The sequence below is a fragment of the Anser cygnoides genome, unplaced genomic scaffold (assembly GCF_040182565.1).
Source record: "Anser cygnoides isolate HZ-2024a breed goose unplaced genomic scaffold, Taihu_goose_T2T_genome scaffold_52_1, whole genome shotgun sequence".
In the NCBI taxonomy this organism is placed as follows: domain Eukaryota; kingdom Metazoa; phylum Chordata; class Aves; order Anseriformes; family Anatidae; genus Anser; species Anser cygnoides.
Window position 1 is genome coordinate 210,789 of NW_027103075.1, and position 21,702 is coordinate 232,490.

General features: G+C 58.4%; 2 protein-coding genes across 2 annotated transcripts in view; both read right to left on the bottom strand.

The window, feature by feature from the left end:
* Window positions 1-47: 47 nt before the first annotated feature.
* On the bottom strand, window positions 48-19,920 carry LOC106029506 (FACT complex subunit SPT16). The gene is given in 28 exon segments (XM_066989547.1): window positions 48-1,028; window positions 1,130-1,207; window positions 4,070-4,199; window positions 5,564-5,693; window positions 5,797-5,966; window positions 6,116-6,191; window positions 6,295-6,407; window positions 9,911-10,036; window positions 10,112-10,230; window positions 10,323-10,449; window positions 10,547-10,682; window positions 10,786-10,913; window positions 12,600-12,753; window positions 12,831-12,946; window positions 13,024-13,119; window positions 13,977-14,042; window positions 14,176-14,196; window positions 14,198-14,289; window positions 14,390-14,463; window positions 14,554-14,644; window positions 14,729-14,901; window positions 15,703-15,755; window positions 15,758-15,856; window positions 15,943-16,082; window positions 16,161-16,338; window positions 17,576-17,746; window positions 17,833-17,925; window positions 19,744-19,920. Coding segments are annotated over 28 exon segments (3,381 nt in total). The 5' UTR covers window positions 19,810-19,920; the 3' UTR covers window positions 48-663.
* A 962-nt stretch (window positions 19,921-20,882) lies between these two features.
* LOC106029424 (chromodomain-helicase-DNA-binding protein 8-like) overlaps window positions 20,883-21,702 on the bottom strand; it is a 53,773-nt gene continuing 52,953 nt past the window's right edge. Inside the window, exon 38 of the mRNA XM_066989554.1 lies at window positions 20,883-21,137. Within this exon, the coding sequence (XP_066845655.1) occupies window positions 20,883-21,137 (255 nt within the window). The remainder of the gene's footprint in view (window positions 21,138-21,702) is intronic.

The following is a 21,702-nucleotide window of genomic DNA, read 5'->3' on the forward strand; positions in this document are numbered from 1 at the left end:
CCCCCCGCCCCGAATGTCCTAAAACAAGCACTTTTCACCCCAAAAAGTTACAAAAAACACCACTTGTCTTTTATTGAACGCGGCGCGTGGAAAAGACCGAGGGCTACCGGCTACGGCCAAAGTCGGGGGGGGCCAAAAAACGTTAAAAAAAAATAAATATTTATCCTCCTGCGGGGCAGGGGGATAAATAGGGCGGAATTTGGGGTTTTGGGGTGTTTTTTTTGTTTTTGGGGTGCCCCCCCTAAAAATTTTGGGGGACCCCCCCCAGTATTGTCCCAGCGCATTTTGGGCCCGTCTCAGGGGCGTTTTAGGGGTCCCCCCTCCCCAAATTCAGAAACTTTGGGGGGGGGGGGGGGGGGGGGACGCACGCAAATTTTGGGGTGAATCTGGGGGTTTTGGGGTCCCCCCCCCCCACCTCTATGGCTTTTTGGGGACCCCCCAGCCCGAAGCTGGGCGGGGGGGGGGGTTCGGCCCCCGTTTTGGGGTCGTTAACCCCGATTTCGGGGCTCGCTTTGGGGCCCGCGGCCGCCATTTTGGGGGGTCCGCGGCCGCCATTTTGAGGCCCCCGCGCCCCCGTTTTTGGGGTTTCCGAGCCCAAATCTTGGGGTTTTTGAGCCCAAATCTTGGGGATTTGGGGCTTTTGGGGCTCCCAAGTTCGTCCCCTTAAAAAGGGGGTGACCCCCGCACCCCAAAAAAAAAAACAACAACAAAACAAACACAACCCCAACCCCGCGCCAAGCCTTGGTCCGGCCCCCCCCCCCCCCCCCGCGAGGAAAAAAACCAAAAAAACGCCAAAAACAACCCCCCAAAAAAACCCCAAAACCCAGGAAAACGGGGGCAAAAAAACGAGTCCGTGAAGGATTTCGGGGGGACGGGCCCCCCGGCCCCCCGATCCTTACTTCCTCTTCTTTTTCGGGGGCCCCCGCTGCGGCCGGGGCTGCGGGCGCTGTGGCGGCCGTGAGCCGGAGCCTTCCTCTTGCGGCTGCGGCCGTGCTCCTCCTCCTCCTCGTACTGGCTCTCGCGGTCGGCTTTGGGTGGTTTTTTGGGGGGAAAAAGGCCGAAAACGGTTAAAGGAGAACCCCCAAACCCGCCAAAAAATTGACCCGAAAAAGAGCCTCCGCGGCCTCACCTTTGCGGGCCTCCTCCTCCAGCTCGTCCCAGTCCTTGCCGCTCTCCTCCTCGCTCCCCAGGGACTCCTTGGAGTATTCTGGGGGGGACGACGGGGGTTAGGGGGGGACACCGGGGACGTGGAGGCCGCCTCCTCGGGGATGTGGAGGCCACCTCCTTGGGAAGATGGAGGCCGCCTCCATGGGGACGTGGAGGCCACTTCTTTGGGGACATGGAGGCCACCTCCTTGGGGACATTATGTCTTGACTCTTGAGGACATGGAGGCCATCTCCATGGGGACATGGAGGCCACCTCCTTGGGGATGTAGAGGCCACCTCCTTGGGGATGTAGAGGCCACCTCCTTGGGGACGTGGCATCTTGACTCTTGAGGAGGTGGAGGCCAGCTCCATCGGGACGTGGAGGCTACTTCTTTGGGGACAAGGAGGCCATCTCCTTGGGGATTTGGAGGCCACCTCCTTGGGGATGTGGAGGCTACTTCTTTGGGGACATGGAAGCCACCTCCTTGGGGATTTAGAGGCCACCTACTTGGGGACGTGACACCTTGACTTTTGGGGACGTGGAGGCTACTTCTTTTGGGGACAAGGAGGCCACCTCCTTGGGGATTTGGAGGCCACCTCCTTGGGGACATGGCGCCTTGACTCTTGGGGACATGGAGGCCACCTCCTTAGGAATGTGGAGGCCACCTCCATGGGGACGTGGCGCCTTGACTCTTGGGGAGGTGGAGGCCACCTCCTTGGGGATTTAGAGGCCACCTCCTTGGGGACGTGACACCTTGACTCTTGGGGACATGGAGGCCACCTCCATGGGGACGTGGCATCTTGACTCTTGGGGAGGTGGAGGCCAGCTCCATGGGGACGTGGAGGCTACTTTGGGGATGTGGAGGCCACCTCCTTGGGGACCTGGCGTCTTGACTCTTGAGGACATGGAGGCCACCTCCTCAGGAATGTGGAGGCCACCTCCTTGGGGACGTGGTGTCTTGACTCTTGGGGATGTAGAGGCCACCTCCTTGGGGTCATGGAGGCCACTTCTTTGGGGACGTGGAGGCCGCCTCCTTGGGGATGTAGAGGCCACCTCCTTGGGGTCATGGAGGCCACTTCTTTGGGGACGTGGAGGCCGCCTCCTTGGGGATGTAGAGGCCACCTCCTCGGGAGGTGGTGGCTACCTTCTGGGGGACATCTTGTCTCTTGGGGAGATGGAGGCCACTTCTTTGGGGATGTGGAGGCCACCTCCTTGGGGATGTGGAGGCTACTTCTTTGGGCATTTAGAGGCCACCTCCTTGGGAACATGGAAGCCACCTCCTTGGGGACATGGAAGCCACCTCCTTGGGGACATGGAAGCCACCTCCTTGGGGATTTAGAGGCCACCTACTTGAGGACATGACACCTTGACTTTTGGGGATGTGGAGGCTACTTCTTTGGGGACAAGGAGGCCACCTCCTTGGGGATTTGGAGGCCACCTCCTTGGGGACATGGCGCCTTGACTCTTGAGGACATGGAGGCCACCTCCTTAGGAATGTGGAGGCCACCTCCATGGGACCTGGTGTCTTGACTCTTGAGGACATGGAGGCCACCTCCTCAGGAATGTGGAGGCCACCTCCTTGGGGACGTGGTGTCTTGACTCTTGGGGATGTAGAGGCCACCTCCTTGGGGTCATGGAGGCCACTTCTTTGGGGACGTGGAGGCCACCTCCTTGGGGATGTGGAGGCTACTTCTTTGGGCATTTAGAGGCCACCTCCTTGGGAACATGGAAGCCACCTCCTTGGGGACATGGAAGCCACCTCCTTGGGGATTTAGAGGCCACCTCCTTGGGGACATGGTGTCTTGACTCTTGGGGATGTAGAGGCCACCTCCTTGGGGACATGGAGGCTACTTCTTTGGGGACAAGGAGGCCACCTCCTTGGGGATTTGGAGGCAACCTCCTTGAGGACATGGCGTCTTGACTCTTGGGGATGTAGAGGCCACCTCCTTGGGGACGTGACACCTTGACTCTTGGGGACGTGGAGGCTACCTCCTTGGGGATTTGGAGGCCACCTCCTTGGGGACATGGAGGCCACCTCCTTGGGGACATGGAGGCCACCTCCTTGGGGACATGGAGGCCACCTCCTTGGGGACATGGTGTCTTGACTCTTGGGGATGTAGAGGCCACCTCCTTGGGGACGTGACACCTTGACTCTTGGGGACGTGGAGGCTACTTCTTTGGGGACATAGAGGCCACCTCCTTAGGAATGTGGAGGCCACCTCCTTGGGGACATGGAGGGCCACTTCTTTGGGGACATGGAGGCCACCTCCTTGGGGATTTGGAGGCAACCTCCTTGGGGACATGGAGGCCCCTTCTTTGGGGATGTGGAGGCCACCTCCTCGAGGCTTTAGAGGCCACCTCCTTGGGGACATGACACCTTGACTCTTGGGGAGGTGGAGGCCAACTCCTTAGGAATGTGGAGGCCACTTCCTTTGGGACATGGAGGCCACTTCTTTGGGGACATGGCACCGGGATCTTTGGGGCCATGGAGGCCACCTCCCTGGGGATTTAGAGGCCACCTCAATGGGAGGTGGCGGCTACCTCCTTGGGGACATCTTGTCTCTTGGGGAGATGGAGGCCACCTCCTTGGGGACACGGAGGCTACTTCTTTGGGGATTTTAGAGGCCACCTCCTTGGGGACATGGAGGCTACTTCTTTGGGGATGTGGAGGCCGCCTCCTTGAGGATTTAGAGGCCACCTCCTTGGGGATGTGGAGGCCACCTCCTTTGGGACATGGAGGCCACTTCTTTGGGGACATGGAGGCCACCTCCTTAGGGATTTAGAGGCCACCTCCGATTTAGAGGCCACCTCCTTGGGCATTTAGAGGCCACCTCCTGGAGGATGTGGCACCTTGACTCTTGGGGACGTGGAGGCCACCTCCCCGGGGACGTGGAGGCTCCCTGGGGTCTGGGCGGGCGCGTACCGGACTCCTCGGCCTCGGAGGAGTAATCCTCGTCGCTGTCCTCCTCCTCCTCCTCGTAGTCCTCCTCCGAGGGGTTGAAGGTCTCGTCCTCGATCTCCGACTCCGACTCGCCCACCTCCGCGTCGCTGCCCTGCCGGGGGGGGACACGGCGCGACGTTGGAGGGCAACGAAGGGCCTCAACTGCCCCCGGGAGGTCCGAAACTGCCCCGGGAGGTCCTAAACTGCCCCCGGGAGGACCTCAACTAACCCTGGAGGTCCAAAACTACCCCTGGGAGGACCTCAGCTGCTCCCAGGAGGACCTCAACTAGCCCTGGAGGTCCAAAACTGCCCCAGGAGGTCCAAAACTAACCCTGGAGGTCCAAAACTGCTCCCAGGAGGACCTCAACTAACCCTGGAGGTCCAAAACTACCCCGAGGAGGACCTCAACTGCCCCAGGAGGACCTCAACTAGCCCTGGAGGTCCAAAACTGTCCCCAGGAGGACCTCAACTGCCCATGGAGGTCCAAAACTGCCCCAGGAGGACCTCAACTAACCCTGGAGGTCCAAAACTACCCCGAGGAGGACCTCAACTGCCCCAGAAGGACCTCAACTAGCCCTGGAGGTCCAAAACTGTCCCCAGGAGGACCTCAACTGCCCATGGAGGTCCAAAACTACCCCCGGGAGGACCTCAACTAGCCCTGGAGGTCCAAAACTGCCCCCACAAGGACCTCAACTGCCCCCAGGAGGTCCAAAACTGCCCCCAGGAGGACCTCAACTGCCCCAGGAGGACCTCAACTAGCCCTGGAGGTCCAAAACTGTCCCCAGGAGGACCTCAACTGCCCATGGAGGTCCAAAACTGCCCCCGGGAGGACCTCAACTGCCCCTGGAGGACCTCAACTAGCCCTGGAGGTCCAAAACTGTCCCCAGGAGGACCTCAACTAGCCCTGGAGGTCCAAAACTGCCCCAGGAGGACCTCAACTACCCCTGGAGGTCCAAAACTACCCCCGGAGGACCTCAACTAACCCTGGAGGTCCAAAACTGCCCCCGCAAGGACCTCAACTGCCCACAGGAGGTCCAAAACTGCCCCCGCAAGGACCTCAACTGCCCCCAGGAGGTCCAAAACTGCCCCCAGGAGGTCCAAAAACTGCCCCCAGGAGGTCCAAAACTGCCCTGGGAGGACCTCAACTAACCCTGGAGGTCTAAAACTGCCCCCGGGAGGTCCCCAAATTGCCCCCGGGAGGACCAAAACTGCCCCGGGAGGTTCCCAAATTGCCCCCAGGAGGACCTCAACTAACCCTAGAGGACCTCAACTGCCCCAGGAGGTCCAAAACTACCCCCAGGAGGACCTCAACTAACCCAGGAGGTCCAAAACTACTCCCATTAAGACCAAAACTACCCCTGGAGGTCCAACACTGCCCCCAGGTGGACCTCAACTGCCCCTGGAGGTCCAAAACTGCCCCCAGGAGGACCCCAACTGCCCCGGGGAGGTCCCCAAGTTGCCCAGGGAGGTCCTCACCTCGCCTTCGGGCTCCAAGAAGGACCACCCGCCCTGCTCGAAGAAGCCCTCGGGGTCGTCCACGATGGTCTTCATGATCTTGGTCCAGTTGAGCGACTGGACGCCCTCGGTGTACTTGAGGTCGCAGGAGCTGGGCGAGGAAGGGGGGAGGGTGAGGAGGAAGAGGAGGCTGGAGGAGGCGGTGGGGCCTCGGGGTGGGGTGGGGTGGGGTGGGGTGGGGGGAGGACACTGACTTGAGCCACTCCTTGATGGGGTCGAGGGAGGCGACGGGGATGGCGTTGATCATGGTGACCTTCTTGCTGTAGTCCTTGTAGACGATGACCATGTCGAAGTTCTTGAGGTGGAACTGCACCCGCTCGAAGTGGATCAGCTCCACCTCGTCCAGGGTCACCACGAAGGGAGGCTGGGGAGGAGGAGGAGGAGGAGGAGGAGGAGGAGGAGGAGGAGGAGGAGGAGGAGGAGGAGGAGGCAACCGTCAAGCGGGAGGTCCCGCCGGCCTCCGAACCCGCTTCGTTTCGGCCCCCCCCAAAAAAAAAAAGCGAAGGCCCTCACCCATTCCGTGCAGTTCACCAAGGCGCTGCTGGTGGGTTGGAGGAGGCAGGTGCTGCGGTACGGGGCGCCGTTGAACCTGGAGGAGACGCGCGGTGGGCTCGGGGGGCTCCAAAGGTGGGGTTTTTTTGGGGGAAAAAAGAGGTATTTTGGGGTCTCCTCGCCCCGGAGGCCCTACTCACCCCAGCTCCCGGAAGGGCACCTCGAACTCCAGCTCCTCCTTGGTGAGGGCCTCCACCTTCTCGATGAAGTTCTTGAAGGCCGTCTTCAGCTTGTGGCGCATCTCCCGCTCCATCTGGGGGGGACCTGGGGGGTCAGCGGCCCCAAAACCACCACCAGAACCCCCAAAACCACCCCAGAACACCCAAAAGCACCCCAAGATCGCCCCGAAACACCCCAAGGACCTCCAAACCCACCCCAATGGTCAAAAACATCTCCTGAATCCTGAAAACCTCCCCAAGAACTCCCCAAAGCCACCCCGAGGACCCCCAAAGCCACCCCGAGGACCCCCAAAAACCACCCCAATGGTCAAAAGCATCTCCAGAATCCTAAAAACCTCCCCAAGAACTCCCCCAAGCACCCTAAAAAAACAAAAGACCCCCCCCCCAAAGGCAAAAAACCACCCGAAGAACCCAAAAGACAGCCCGAGAACCTCCCAGACTGCTCCAAGAACCTCTAAGACCCCAAAAGACTCTTCCGGAACCCAAAAGACACTCCCAGAACCTCCAAGACCACCCCCAGAACAGAAAAGACTCTTCTAGAACCCAAAACACACCCCCAGAACCCTCAAAACCACCCCAAGAACCCAAAACACCACCCTAAAACTGAAAACACCTCCCCAGGAACCCAAAAGACCACCCAAGACCCCAGAAGACCACCCACCCAAAACCCACTCGAGAACCCTCAAAACCACCTCAAGAACCCAAAGCACCATCCAAGACCCCAAAAGACTCTTCCAGAACCCTCGAAACCACCCCAAGAACCTCCAAAACGACGCTGAGAACCCAAAAAACCTGAGAACGCCCAAAAGCACCCCGAGAACCCAAAAGACCACCCCAGGAACCCAAAAGACCTCAAGAACCTCTAAAACCACCCCAAGAACCCAAAATACCACCTGGACAACACAAAACACCACCAGATAATGCTCAAAACCACCCCGAGAACCCAAGATACCACCCCAAGAAACCAAAAGACTCTTCCAGAACCCAAAACACCTCCCGGAGAACCTCCAAGACCACCCCAAGACCCCAAAACACCACTGAAGAACCCAAAACACCACCCAAGAACCCTCAAAACCACCCCGAGACCCAAAACACCGCCCGGAAACCTCAAAAACCACCCCAAGACCCCAAAACACCAAAAGAACTCACCCCGAGAACCCAAAATACCCCTCAAAAACCAAAAGACTCCCAGAACCCTGAAAACTACCCCGAGAACCCTCAAAACCACCCTGAGACCCCAAAATACCTCCGGGAGGACCTCCAAGACCACCCCGAGACCCCAAAACACCACTCAAGGACACTCAAAACCACCCCGAGACCCCAAAACACCACCCAAGAACCCTCTAAACCACCTCGAGACCCAAAACACCTCCTGGAGAACCTCCAAGACCACCCCAAGACCCCAAAACACCACTGAAGAACTCAAAACACCACCAAGAACCCTTAAAACCACCCCAAGAACCCAAAACACCTCCCTGGAGAACCTCGAAAACCACCCTGAGACCCCAAGACACCACCCAAGAACCCTCTAAACCACCCCGAGACCCCAAAACACCTCCTGGAGAACCTCCAAGACCACCCCAAGACCCCAAAACACCACTGAAGAACCCTCTAAACCACCCCGAGATCCCAAAACACCTCCTGGAGAACCTCCAAGACCACCCCGAGACCCCAAAACACCACCGAAGAACCCTCAAAACCACCCCGAGTCCCCAAAACACCTCCCGGAAACCTCCAAGACCACCCCGAGACCCCAAAACACCACCCAAGAACCCTCAAAACCACCCCGACACCTCAAAACACCTCACAGAAACCCTCAAGACCTCCCGAGACCCCAAAACACCACCCAAGAACCCTCTAAACCACCCCGACACCCAAAACACCTCCTGGAGAACCTCCAAGACCACCCCGAGACCCCAAAACACCACTGAAGAACCCAAAAGACCACCCCGAGACCCCAAAACACCTCCCAAGAACCCTCAAAACCACCCCGAGACCCCAAAACACCTCCCGGAGAACCCTCAAAAACCACCCCGAGACCCCAAAGCACCACTGAAGTCCCAAAACCCCCCAAGAAACCAAAAGACTCCCAGAAGCCAAAACACCTCCCAGGAACCCTCAAAACCACCCCGAGACCCCAAAACACCTCCTGGAGAACCTCAAAAACCACCCTGAGACCCCAAGACACCTCCCAGAGAACCTCCAAGACCACCCCAAGACCCCAAAACACCACTGAAGAACTCAAAACACCACCCAAGAACCCTCAAAACCACCCCAAGACCCCAAAACACCTCCTGGAGAACCTCAAAAACCACCCTGAGACCCCAAAGCACCACTGAAGAACCCAAAACCACCCCAAGAAACCAAAAGACTCGTCCAGAACCCAAAACACCTCCCAGGAACCCTCAAAACCACCCCGAGACACCCAAAACACCTCCCGGAGAACCTCAAAAACCACCCCAAGACCCCAAAACACCACTGAAGAACCCAGAACACCACCCAAGAAACCTTAAAAACACCTCAAAAACCCAAAACGCCCCCCGGAGATCCTCAAAAACCACCCCGAGACCCCAAAACACCTTCCGGAGAGCCTCCAAGACCACCCCGAGACCCCAAAACACCACCCAAGAACCCAAAAGACCACCCTGAGAACACAAAACACCACCCAAGAACCCTTAAACCCACCCCGAGAACCCAAAACACCACTGAAGAACCCTTAAACCCACCCCGAGAACCCAAAACACCTCCTGGAGAACCTCCAAGACCACCCCAAGACCCCAAAACACCACCCAAGAACCCTCAAAACCACCCCGAGACCCCAAAACACCTCCTGGAGAACCTCCAAGACCACCCCAAGACCCCAAAACACCACTGAAGAACCCAAAACACCACCCCAAGAACCCTCAAAACCACCCCGAGACCCAAAACACCCCTGGAGGACCTCCAAGACCACCCCGAGACCCCAAAACACCACCAAGAACCCTCAAAACCACCCCAAGACCCCCAAAACACCACTGAAGAACCCCCAAAACCACCCCGAGACCCCAAAATACCACCTCCAAGAAACCCCAAAACACTCTCCAGAACCCCCAAAACTACCCCGAGAACCCCAAAACTACACCCGAGAACCCCAAAACTACCCCGAGAACCCCCAAAATACCTCCGGGAGGACCTCCAAGACCACCCCGAGACCCCAAAACACCTCCCCAAGAACCCTCAAAACCACCCCGAGACTCCAAAACACCTCCTGGAGGACCTCCAAGACCACCCCGAGACCCAAAACACCACCCAAGAACCCTCAAAACCACCCCAAGACCCCCAAAACACCACTGAAGAACCCAAAACCACCCCGAGAACCCAAAATACCACCCCAAGAAACCAAAACACTCTTCCAGAACCCTGAAAACTACCCCGAGAACCCCCCAAAACCACCCCGAGACCCAAAACACCTCCCGGAGAACCTCCAAGACCACCCGAGACCCCAAAATACCACCCAAGAACTCTTAAAACCACCCCGAGACCCCAAAACACCACCCAAGAACCCAAAAGCCCACCCTGAGGACCCCCAAAAGCCCACCTGCTCGGCGTAGAGGTCATCTCGGTCGTGCATGTGCTGGTGCTTGCCCAGGTCGGTGGTGATCTCGCCCACCTCCGTGTAGAACTGGACGTCCGTGTGGCGCTTCTTCCCGAACATGATGGCGTTCTGCGACCCAAAAAATCACAAATTTTAGTGTTTTTTCCCCAAAAAAGGACCCCGGGAGCCCCGTCGGTGGAGGACCTTGAGGTGGAAGTGGAGCACGATGATCATCTCGCCGTCGCAGGGCTGGAAGACGGCGTGCTTGATGTTGTTGTAGAGGATGTCCACCTTGTCGCCGCGCACCGAGGTGAAGCGGAACCCTGCGGGGACAACCGAGGCGGCCTCCATCATCATCGTCATCACCGCCACCTTCATCTCCACCACCTCCTCCACCATCTCCACCACCAGGTACCGTTGACGTGGGCCTCCAGCGAGCCCTGCATCCTCTTCTGCGCGATGTTGGGCCGGATGTAGAGGTCCTTCAGCTTGGGGTTGCTCCGGTTGAGGTTGATGACCAACGAGTCCTGCTTCACTATCCCCTGGAGAAGACCGCGACGGGTGCCACCAGCCCCCTAGGCGACACCCGCGGGGACCTCCGCCCGCCGGGGCCTTCCCCCCCCCCCTTTTTTCGGTCACCTCCTTCTCCTTCTCCTCGGCCTCCCGCGTCTTGTAGCGCTTCTGGACCTCCTTGATGATGCGGAAGGCGTTCTGCAGGTTGAGCGCCGGCACCGTCTGCTCGCCCGGCGTCTTCATGTTGGACGCCCGGTAGGTTCTGCCAGGAGGTGGACAACCGCGGGGTCACCCCCCCCCGAAAACGTCCCCGGGGTGTCCCCAGGGTGTCCCCGAGGTGTCCACCACCCCACCCCGTCCCTCACATCTCCTTGACGAAGGTGGCCTCGGGGTTGGGGAAGATGTTGCCTTCGTTGCGCCCCAAGGCGCTGCCGGGGCAGTAGAAGTTGATGCGGAGGTAGGTGTAGTCTCCTTCCACCGACATGCTGATGTTCTGCGCCAAAAACGGACGGTTTGAACCCAAAAAGGGAGGGGGGGGGGGAGTTACGGCGCTTTACGTCCCCCCGAGATGCCAAACGGCGCCTCGCGGCGTCAAATCCGCCCGATTTCACCCCAAAAAGACCGACGTTGAGGTTCTCCGACCCCAAAACCCAATGTTGAGGTTCTCACCCCAAAACCCAAAAGCTCGATGCTGAGGTTCTTCACCCCAAAAGCCAACTTTGAGGTTCTGCAACCCCCCAAAACCCAAAACGTCGAGGTTCTGCAACCCCAAAACCCAACATTGAGGTTCTGCAGCCCCAAAACTCAACATTTTTCCACCTCAAAACTCAACGTTTTCCACCCCAAAACCCAACATTGAGGTTCTCCAACCCCAAAACCTGATGTTGAGGTTTTCACCCCAAAACCCAACGTTGAAGTTCTCCAACCCCAAAACCCAACATTTTCTCCAACCCCAAAACCCAACGTTGAGGTTCTCCAACCCCAAAAGTCAACATTTTTCCACCTCAAACCTCAAGGTTTTCTTCACCCCAAAACCCAACGTTTTTTCACCCCAAAAGTCAAGGTTTTCCACCCCAAAACCCAACGTTGAGGTTCTCCAACCCCAAAACCCTACATGTTTTCTCCAACCCCGAAACCCAACGTCGAGGTTCTTCACCCCAAAACCCAACATTGAGGTTCTCCACCCCAAAAGCCAACATTTATCCACCCCAAAACCCAATGTTGAGGCTCTTCACCCCAAAACCCAACATTTTCCACCTCGAAACTCAACGTTTTTCCACCTCAAAACCCAACGTTGAGGTTCTAACCCCAACCCCACCCCGAAACCCGATGTTGAGGTTCTTCACCCCAAAACCCAACGTTTTCTCCAACCCCAAAACCCAACGTTGAGGTTCTTCACCCCAAAACTCAACATGCTGAGGTTCTCCAACCCCAAAACTCAACGTTTTCCACCCCAAAACCCGATGTTGAGGTTCTCCAACCCTAAAATTCAACATTTCTCCACCTCAAAACCCAACGTTGAGGTTCTTCACCCCAAAACCCAACGTTGAGGTTCTTCATCCCCAAAACTCAACGTTTTCCACCCCAAAGCCCAACGTTGAGGTTCTCCAATCCCAAAACTCAATGTTTCTCCACCTCAAAACTCAACGTTTTCCACCCCAAAACCCGATGTTGAGGTTCTCCAACCCTAAAATTCAACATTTCTCCACTCAAAACCCAACGTTGAGGTTCTTCACCCCAAAACCCAACGTTGAGTTTCTTCACCCCAAAACTCAACGTTTTCCACCCCAAAGCCCAACGTTGAGGTTCTCCAACCCCAAAACTCAACTGAGTTTCTCCACCTCAAAACTCAACATTTTCCCACCCCAAAACCCAATGTTGAGGTTCTCCAATCCCAAAACTCAATGTTTCTCCACCCCAAAACCCAAAGTTGAGGTTCTTCACCCCAAAGCCCAACATTGGGGTTCTCCACCCCAAAAACCCTACGTTGAGGTTCTCCAACCCGAAACCCAACGTTTCTCCAGCCCAAAACCCAACCTTGAGGTTCTCCAAGGCTGGACGAACCTTTGGCCGCCTCAGAGAACTTGGGGCACCCCGAGGTGTCCCCAAGCCCCCCAGAACGTCCCCAAACCCCCCAAAATGTCCCCAAAACCCCCCAAAACGTCCCCAAAGCCCCCACCTTGATGGTGGCGATGTGGAAGGGGGTGGCGATGCCGAAGACGGGCATGATGACGGTCTCGTACTTCTTGTCGATGTAGATCTTCATCTCGCGGATGTGGGGCTCCTTGGGCATCAGCGCCGGGTTCTTGTAGGAGATGTTGGACTTCCGGGCTCTGAAAGGAGGGGAAAACGGGTCAAAAAGGGGCCGTTTTGGGGAAAAAAACAGGGAAATCGGGAAAGCGAGGCTCACTTTTGGATCTGCTGCTCGCCCTTCTGCTCGGTCAGGCGGCGGCGGGCTTCTTCATTGAGTTGGGTGGCCAGCTCCTTCTGGTGGGCCCGGCGCTTCTCCTCCGCCGTCAGCTCGTTCTGGAGGACACCGGGAAGGGCGTGGCGGACCCGATTTCCCCCTTTTTTGCCCAAAAAACCCCAGCCCCAAGCCTTACCCGCGTCCGCTCCGTCAGCAGCGCCGCCCGGGAGCTGCGGCCCAAGAGGTCTTCGGCTTCGTCTTTCTCCTCTTCCTCCTCCTCCTCGTCCTCGTTCTGGGGGAAAGAGGGCGTTTTCACGCCAAATTGGCAAAATACGCTGGTTCTGCCCAAATCGCGTCAGAAAAACGCTGGTTTTGCCCAAACCCCGTCAAAAAACGTCGATTTTTCCCAAATCGCGTCAGGAAAATGTCAATTTTGCCCAAATCGAGCGTGAAAAAAGTCAATTTTGCCCAAATCACATCACAAAACCATCAATTTTGCCCAAACCCCAACAGAAAAGAGCCAGTTTTGCCTGAATCACATCAGAAAAAAGTCAATTTTGCCCAAATCATGTCAGGAAAATGCCAATTTGCCCAAATCGTGTCAGGAAAAAAATCAATTTTGCCCAAATCGCATCAGGAAAACCTCTATTTTGCCCAAATCCTGGCAAAAAAAGTCAATTTTGCCCAAATCGCATCAGGAAAACCTCTATTTTGCCCAAATCCTATCAGAAAAAGTCAATTTTGCCCAAATTGTGTCAGGAAAACACCAATTTCGCCCAAACCATGTTGAAAGAAAGTCAATTTGGCCCCAACCGTGTCAGAAAAAAGCCAATTTTGCCCAATTCCTATCAGAAAAAAAGTCAATTTTACCCAAATCACGTCAGGGGAATGTCCGTTTTGCCCAAACCTAGCGCGAAAAAAGCTAAATTTTGCCCAAACCACGTCAGAAAAAAGCTAAATTTTGCCCAAACCATGACAGAAAAAAGCCAATTTTGCCCAATCCCCACGTCGGAAAAATGTGAATTTTGCCCAAACCACGTCGGAAAAATGTGATTTTTGCCCAAACCGCGTCAGAAAACCGTGAATTTTGACCAAATTAGGAGAAAAAAAAAGAGTTTTTGCCCCCCCAAAACATCCTCCGGGCATCACCTTGAGGAAGATCCCGACATTCTTGACCTTCTTCTTGACGGCGGTCAGGATGACGGCGGGGCCGTCCTGCGAGGAGGAAGAGGAGGAGAAGGAGGAGAGAAGAAGAAGAAGAAGAAGAAGAAGAAGAAGAAGAAGAGCGTGGGGTCGCGGCCGGGTGGCGGCCCCTCGGGGTGGGGCCCGACGCCACCGGCGTCCCCACCTCGTCCACCAGCACGGTGTCCGCCGATGAACATGGCGTAGGTGCGCTCCTCCGGCTTCTTGCCCTCCTTGTTGGGCAGGTCCGAGAAGCCCACGTTGATGCTGAAGACCATGCCTGGAGAAGGAGGCGGCGGGGACGTTGGGGACGTTGGGGGGGACACCGCGGGGACCCCCCCCGAAAAAAGGGGGGACGTCGCCGTGGAAGTGCTCCTCACCCTTCTTGAGGCGCTGCTGGTTCTTGCTGTTGATGACGAGCGAGCCTTCCCGGAACTCGATCCCCATGGCGAAGCTGGAGACCACCAGAAGGTCCTCAAGACCTCCCCGAAACGTCCCCAAAACGTCCCCAAAACGTCCCCGAGGTGCCCCTCCCCCTTCTCACCCCAAGTTCTTGGTGATCTTGCTCAGCAGCTCCGGCTTCTGCTTCTTCACCACCTCCATCACCGCCCCGTAGACGTCGCAGAGCCGCGCCCCTGCCGAGGAGAAGGAGGGCGCTGAGGACCTCCCGGCGGCCCCGAGGCGTCCCCCCCACCCCAACCCCACCCCGAGGTCCCCACCGTGCCGCATCTCCTTCAGCATCTCCTCCTGCAGCTGCAGGAGGAAGGCGTAGTGGTCCTGCATCTCCTGCGGGGGGTCCACCATCAGCGTGCGCACCAGGTTGGAGCAGTAGGACTTGTAGCGGATGCCCATGGCGCAGGTGATGGCCCCGAAGTGCATGTGGTTCTTGTCACTGGGGGGGGGACAGCGGGGGACAATGACGCCCTCCCCGACCCCAAAACCCCCTTGAGATTCTCCAAAACCCTCCCTGAGGTCTTCACGGTGGAACGCGAAGCCCGGCGGCGAAGCCCCCTTAGATGCCACCACCATGGAACCCCAACGGCGAAGCCCCCTTAGATGCCACCACCATGGAACCCCAACGGCGAAGCCCCCTTAGATGCCACCATGATGGAACCCCAACGGCCAAGCCCCTTAGATGCCACCACAATGGAACCCCAACGGCGAAGCCCCCTTAGATGCCACCACCATGGAACCCCAACAGCGAAGCCCCCTCAGATGCCACCATGATGGAACCCCAACACCGAAGCCCCCTTAGATGCCACCATGATGGAACCCCAACGGCCAAGCCCCCTTAGATGCCACCATGATGGAACCCTTGCACCAAAGCCCCCTTAGATGCCGCCATGATGGAACCCCAACACCGAAGCCCCCTTAGATGCCACCATGATGGAACCCTTGCACCAAAGCCCCCTCAGATGCCCTGGCAAAGCCCCCTTAGATGCCACCATGATGGAACCCTTGCACCAAAGCCCCCTCAGATGCCACCGTGATGGAACCCCAACGCCGAAGCCCCCTTAGATGCCACCATGCCGCAACCCTTGCACTGAAGCCCCCCCAGATGCCACCATGATGGAACCCTTGCACCAAAGCCCCCCCAGATGCCACCAGCCTCGGGACGGGGACGGTTTTGGGGCCCAATCTCGGGGAGAAGAAGTTTTTGGGGGGGGGGGGACGACTTTTGGGGCCGGCCCACCTGACCACGCTGAACTTGAGGTTGTAGTTGCCGCCGCTCTGGATGATGGGGGGGGGTAGCACATCTCCACGGTGGACGGGTCGGCCCCCGCCAGGTACTTCTTCTCCTCGATGGCCTTCTCCACCGACTCGGCCAGCTTGCTGTGCCGCACCTTCTGCGGGGAGGACGCGGCGGTGGCCTCGTGTCCCCTCGCTGCTGCCCCACCCCCCACCCCCCGCGTGTCCCCCCCCCCCCCCAAACCTCGTCGGCGTCCACGATCTCCATCACCCGCTCCTTGAAGAACTTGGAGAAGACCTCGGAGGTGATGGCGGCCGCCTTGCGCATCAGCTGCAGCTCGCCGTCCTCCTTGGCCGCCATGGTGTGAGGCCAAAGCCACGGCGCTGGATGTCCACCTGGGGTGGAGGGGGACATCGGGGTGACGCACGAGCCCCCTCTCCTCCCCCCCCCGGGGGGGCCACGCGGGGGTGGGGAGAACCTTCGAACCTTCTCGAAGCCCTCCTTGCCCAGGCAGTCGTTCCAGCTCCTCATGAAGTCGCCGGGGAACTTGTCCTTGCTGAAGACCCCGATGCGCTTGCCGCCCTTGCTGGCCTTCAGGGCCTCCACCATCTTCTCGAAGTTGGCCTTGTTGCTCTCGTTCTGGGCCGAAAAGCGAAGAGAAACGGTTAAAAGCGCCGGAAGCTGCCCTCCTGTCCCCCGGCGTCCACCGCCGGGCATCACCTCGAGGTGGTGGGACCCCAAAACCACGTCCCCACCTAGACGCCGGAGGACACGGCGTCTCCGTCAGGGTGGTGGGACCCCAAAAGCACGTCCCCACCTCAAAATTGGGGTCCCAATGCCCGTTTCTACCCCCCAAGACCCCAACACCACGTCCCCACCTCAACCTTGGTCATCCCAAGTCGTTCCGCCCTCCTCACCCCCCCAAGACCCCAAAACCACGCTTGCCGCCACCCTCAACCTTCAGGGCCTCCACCATCTTCTCGAAGTTGGCCTTGTTGCTCTCGTTCTGGGCCGAAAAGCGCGGAAAACGGTTAAAAGCGCCGGACGTCCCCACCTCAACCTTGGTCATCCCAACGCCCGTTTCTACCCCCGAGACCCCAAAACCACATCCCCACCTCAACCTTGGCCATCCCAACGCCCATTTTCACCCCCCAAGACCCCAAAACCACGTCCCCACCTCAACCTTGGCCATCCCAACGCCCGTTTCCACCCCCCAAGACCCCAAAACCACGTCCCCACCTCAACCTTGGCCATCCCAACGCCCATTTCCACCCCCCAAGACCCCAAAACCGCGTCCCCACCTCAACCTTGGCCATCCCAACGCCCATTTCCACCCCCAAGACCCCAAAACCACGTCCCCACCTCAAAATTGGGCATCCCAACGCCCATTTCCACCCCCCAAGACCCCAAAACCACGTCCCCACCTCAACCTTGGTCGTCCCAACGCCCATTTCTACCCCCAAGACCCCAAAACCACGTCCCCACCTCAACCTTGGCCATCCCAACGCCCATTTCCACCCCCCAAGACCCCAAAACCACATCCCCACCTCAACCTTGGCCATCCCAACGCCCATTTCCACCCCCCAAGACCCCAAAACCACGTCCCCACCTCAACCTTGGCCATCCCAACGCCCATTTCCACCCCCAAGACCCCAAAACCACGTCCCCACCTCAACCTTGGCCATCCCAACGCCCATTTCCACCCCCCAAGACCCCAGAACCACGTCCCCACCTCAACCTTGGTCATCCCAACGCCCATTTCTACCCCGCGAGACCCCAAAACCACGTCCCCACCTCAACACCCCGCCTCCCGCCGCCCACCTCTGCCCCCCGAACCCCAAAACCCCGCAACCCCGCCCCCGCTCGCCCCCCTCACCTTCTCCCCGCACCAGCAGGGTGATGGCGGGGACCCCGTTGGCGTTGTCCCCCCCTTGCCGGTGGCCACCTGCTTGAGGAACTCCACCTTCTTCTTGCTGGCCATGAAGAGGATCTTGTCCTCGCAGAAGGCCATGATGGTGTCGGTCAGCTCGTACCCAAAAAGCCAGGTCTGGGGGGGCGTTTTAGGGTTTTTTGGGGGGTTCCGAGACCCCAAAAGGTCGAAGTGACCCCAAAAAGGGTCCCCGGGGGGCTCACCTGGAGGGCGGTGGACTTGGCGTAGACAATCTCCTCGTCCACCCCCACCGACACCACGATGGCGTCGACGGCCCCGAACTCCTCCTCGCCTTTCTGGGGGGGGGAAGGGGGAGAGATTTGGGGGCGGGGACCCCCTCCGTGGGTGCCCCGAAATCCTACAGACCCCCCGGAGGACCCCAAAATCCTACAGAGCCCAAAAGTCCCCTCACAAGGACCTCCAGACCCACCAAAATCCCCCCAAAACGTCTCTGAGCCCCCCCAATACCCCCAATAAAACCCCGAATCGCCCCCAAACCTCCCAAAAGACCACCCAAAAACCCCAATAAACCCCCAAATCCCCCTCAAGCCCCCCAAAACCCCCCCAAATCCCCCAATAAAGCCCCTGAGCCCCCCTAAAGCCCCCCAAAATCTCTCTAAATCCCCCAATAAACTTTCAGGGACCCCCCAAGCCCCCTGCAAAAGCCCCAAATCCTCCCAAAATCCTACAAAGACCCCTCCAAACCCCAAATAAACCCCCAAATCCCCCCACAACCCCGCAAATCCCCCAGTAACATCTTTAAGCCCCCCCCCCGAACCCCAAATAAAGCCCCAAATCCACCCCAAATCCCCCAATAAAGCCTCTGGAGCCCTCCAAACCCCCCTCAAATCTCTCTAATCCCCTCCAAATCCCCAATAAAACCCCAAATACCCCCTAAATCCCCCCAAATCCCCAAATAACCCCTTAAAGCCCCCCCAAATCCCAAATAAATCCCCAATCCCCCCCCCCATAACCCTCCCAAATTCCGCAATAACGCCTCTGAGCCCCCCGAAACCCCAAATAAAACCCCAAATCCACCCCAAATCCCCCTGTAAAGCCCCCGAGCCTCCCCTAAACTCCTCAAAGGCCACCCCAAACCCCAAATAAAGCCCCAAATCCACCCCAAATCCCCCAATAAAGCCTCTGAGCCTGCCCTAAGCCCCCTGAAATCCCTTTAAGCCCCCTTAAACCCCAAATAAAGCCCCAAATCCCCCCCATAAGCCCCCCAAATCCCCAATAAAACCCTAAATCCTCCCCCCAAATACCCCAATAAAGCTCCTGAGCGCCCCATAAAAGCCCTCAAAGCCCACCCAAACCCGAAATAAAGCCCCAAATCCCCTGTAAATCCCCCCCAACCCCTCATAACGCCTCAAAGACCCCCCAAAATCCCCAATAAATCCCCAAATCTCCCCCACAACCCCCCCAAATCCCCCAATAACGCCTCTAAGCCCCCCCAAATCCCAAATAAAGCCCCAATTCTCCCCTAAATCCCCCCAAACCCCTCATAATCCCTCGAAGACCCCCCAAATCCCCAATAAAACCCCAAATCCCCCCAATAATGCCTCTAAAAACCCCCGTAACCCCACAAACACACCCCCAAATCCCCAACAAGTCCCCAAATCCCCCCCAAACCCTCCAATAAAGGCCCTGAGCCCCCCTTAAACCCCAAATAAAGCCCCAAATCCCCCCATAACCCCCGCAAATCCCTCAGTAACGCCTCTACGGCCCCCCAAACCCCCAATAAAACCCCAAATCCCCCTCAAATCCCCCCTAAACCCTCTTAATTCCCCCCAAATCCCCCCCAACCCCTCATAACCCCCAACCTCCCCCAAAGCCCCAAATAAAGCCCCAAAGCAACCCATAACCCCCCTAAATCCCCAGCAAAGCCCCAAACTCCCCTCGTAACCCCCCCAAATCCCCCAATAACCCCCCAGATCCCCCCCCAACCCCAAACAAAACCCCAAATCCCCCCTAAACTCCCCCAACCCCCCCCAAATCCCCCAATAACCCCTCTAAGCCCCCTCCCCAAAGCCCCGAACCCCCCTCACACCCCCCCCAGCTCCCCCCCCACCCCCCACAGAACCTTCCAGAACCCCCCCCGCCCCCTCCCCCACCTGCCAGTTGCCATAGAGGCGGCGGACCCGGCGGTAGTAGGCCTCGCGGTCGAGGCTGAGCGCCATGGGGGCGGCCCCGGCGCGGCCTCCGCCTTCCTCCTCCTCCTCCTCCTCCCCCTCTCCTCCTCCTCCTCACGCCGCCTTCCTCCTCCTCCTCCTCACGGCGCCCCCCCGGAAGCGCTTCCGCCGCCGCCGGGCCGGCGCGCGCGCGCCGCCGCTTCCGCTTCCGGGTCGTCGCCATGGCAACCGCGCGTGCGCAGTGTCCCCCTTCCTAAATCCCCGCTTTAAACGCCTCAAAACCGCCCCCAACCCCCTCCCCCCCCTTACAAACCCCCCCAACTCCTCAGTTTTTACCCTTGAAATTAAAATTTTGAGGTAAATTCCTCCTAAATACGCGCAAAGCGCACTCGAACCGCGCTCAATCCTTTTAAAACGCAGAATCCCCCCGTCTAAATCCCCGTTTAAACCCCTCACATGGCGCCCGAACCCCTTCTATCCCCCGCCACCCCTCACTTTTTTACCCTAAAAACTAAAAATTTGAGGTAAATTCGTCATAAGCATACACAAAACGCACTGCGCATGCGCACAGCGCGCGGTGCGCATGCGTAATGAAGCAGCCGAAGGTGCTCCCGCCGCCTGGCAACCCGTGCGCGTGCGCAGTGAGGAAGTAAGGGCAGCGCGGCTCGCGCGCGCATGCGCAGTGGGCAAAGGGAGGGCGCCGCGCAGCGCCACACTCCTGGCAGCGCCACAGCCGCCATTTTCCCTGAGGGGAATGTAAAAGGGGGGGGGGGGGGGGGGGGACAAAAAGCGCCCCCCCCCCGGGAAAAAAATGACCCAAAATCGCCGCGTTTCACCTCATTTTATTAAAAAACCAACAGCCTCCGCGTGCGGCGCGCCCCCCTCTCCCCCCGGAAAGCCCCCGAAACCCCGTAAGTCGCCCCAAAACCCGCTGCCCCCCCTCCCCCTTTTACCCCCCCCACTCCCCCAAATCACCTCAGAGCCGCCCCCCCCCCGCCTCCCCCCCCCCCCCCCCGGAGACATTTTACATATTTATATAAATACCGCGGCCCCCCCCCCGCGGCAAAAACCCCAAAATTGCTCATTTTTAGGGTCTGGGGGGGGGGGGGGGGGGCCAAAAATTAATTAATTTCTTCAAGGAGGGGGGGGGGGGCAGGTCCCGCAGGAGGCCGAAGGCGTCGGGGGGGGGGGGGGCCGAAACGGGGGGGGCCCCCCCCGGCTTTTTGGGGCCCCCCCGTGGCTTTTTGGGGCCCCGATTTCTGGGGGGGGGGCGAGATTTTTTGGGCCCCCCCCATCAGGGCCACCATGTGGGAGAGGTCCAAGGGGGGGGGCGGCTCCGGGCCCAGGCGGCGCAGCGGGGGGGCCGGCAGGAAGGTCTGCGGAGAAAGGGGGGGGGGGGGTTAATTTTTGGGGGGGGGGGACCCCAAAATTTTAAAAGGGGGGGGGCGAAAGGGGTCCCTAAAATTATGGGGGGGGGGGGGAAGGGGGCTTAAAATTAACGGGGGGGGGCAAAAGGGTCATAAATTGTAAGGGGGAGGGCAAAAAGGGGGGTTAAAATTTATTGGGGGGGGCAAAAGGGGTCCCTAAAATTATGGGGGGGGGAAATAAGGTGATAAAATTAATGGGGGGGGGGGCAAAAGGGGGGCTTAAAATTAATTGGGGGGGGCGAAAAGGGGGGTTAAAATTAATTGGGGGGGTCAGAAAATTAAAGGGGGGGGGCAAAAGGGGTCCCTAAAATTATGGGGGGGGGGGAAGGGGGCTTAAAATTAACGGGGGGGGGGCAAAAGGGTCATAAATTGTAAGGGGGGGGGCAAAAAGGGGGGTTAAAATTTATTGGGGGGGGCAAAAGGGGTCCCTAAAATTATGGGGGGGGGGAAATAAGGTGATAAAATTAATGGGGGGGGGCAAAAGGGGGGCTTAAAATTTATTGGGGGGGCAGAA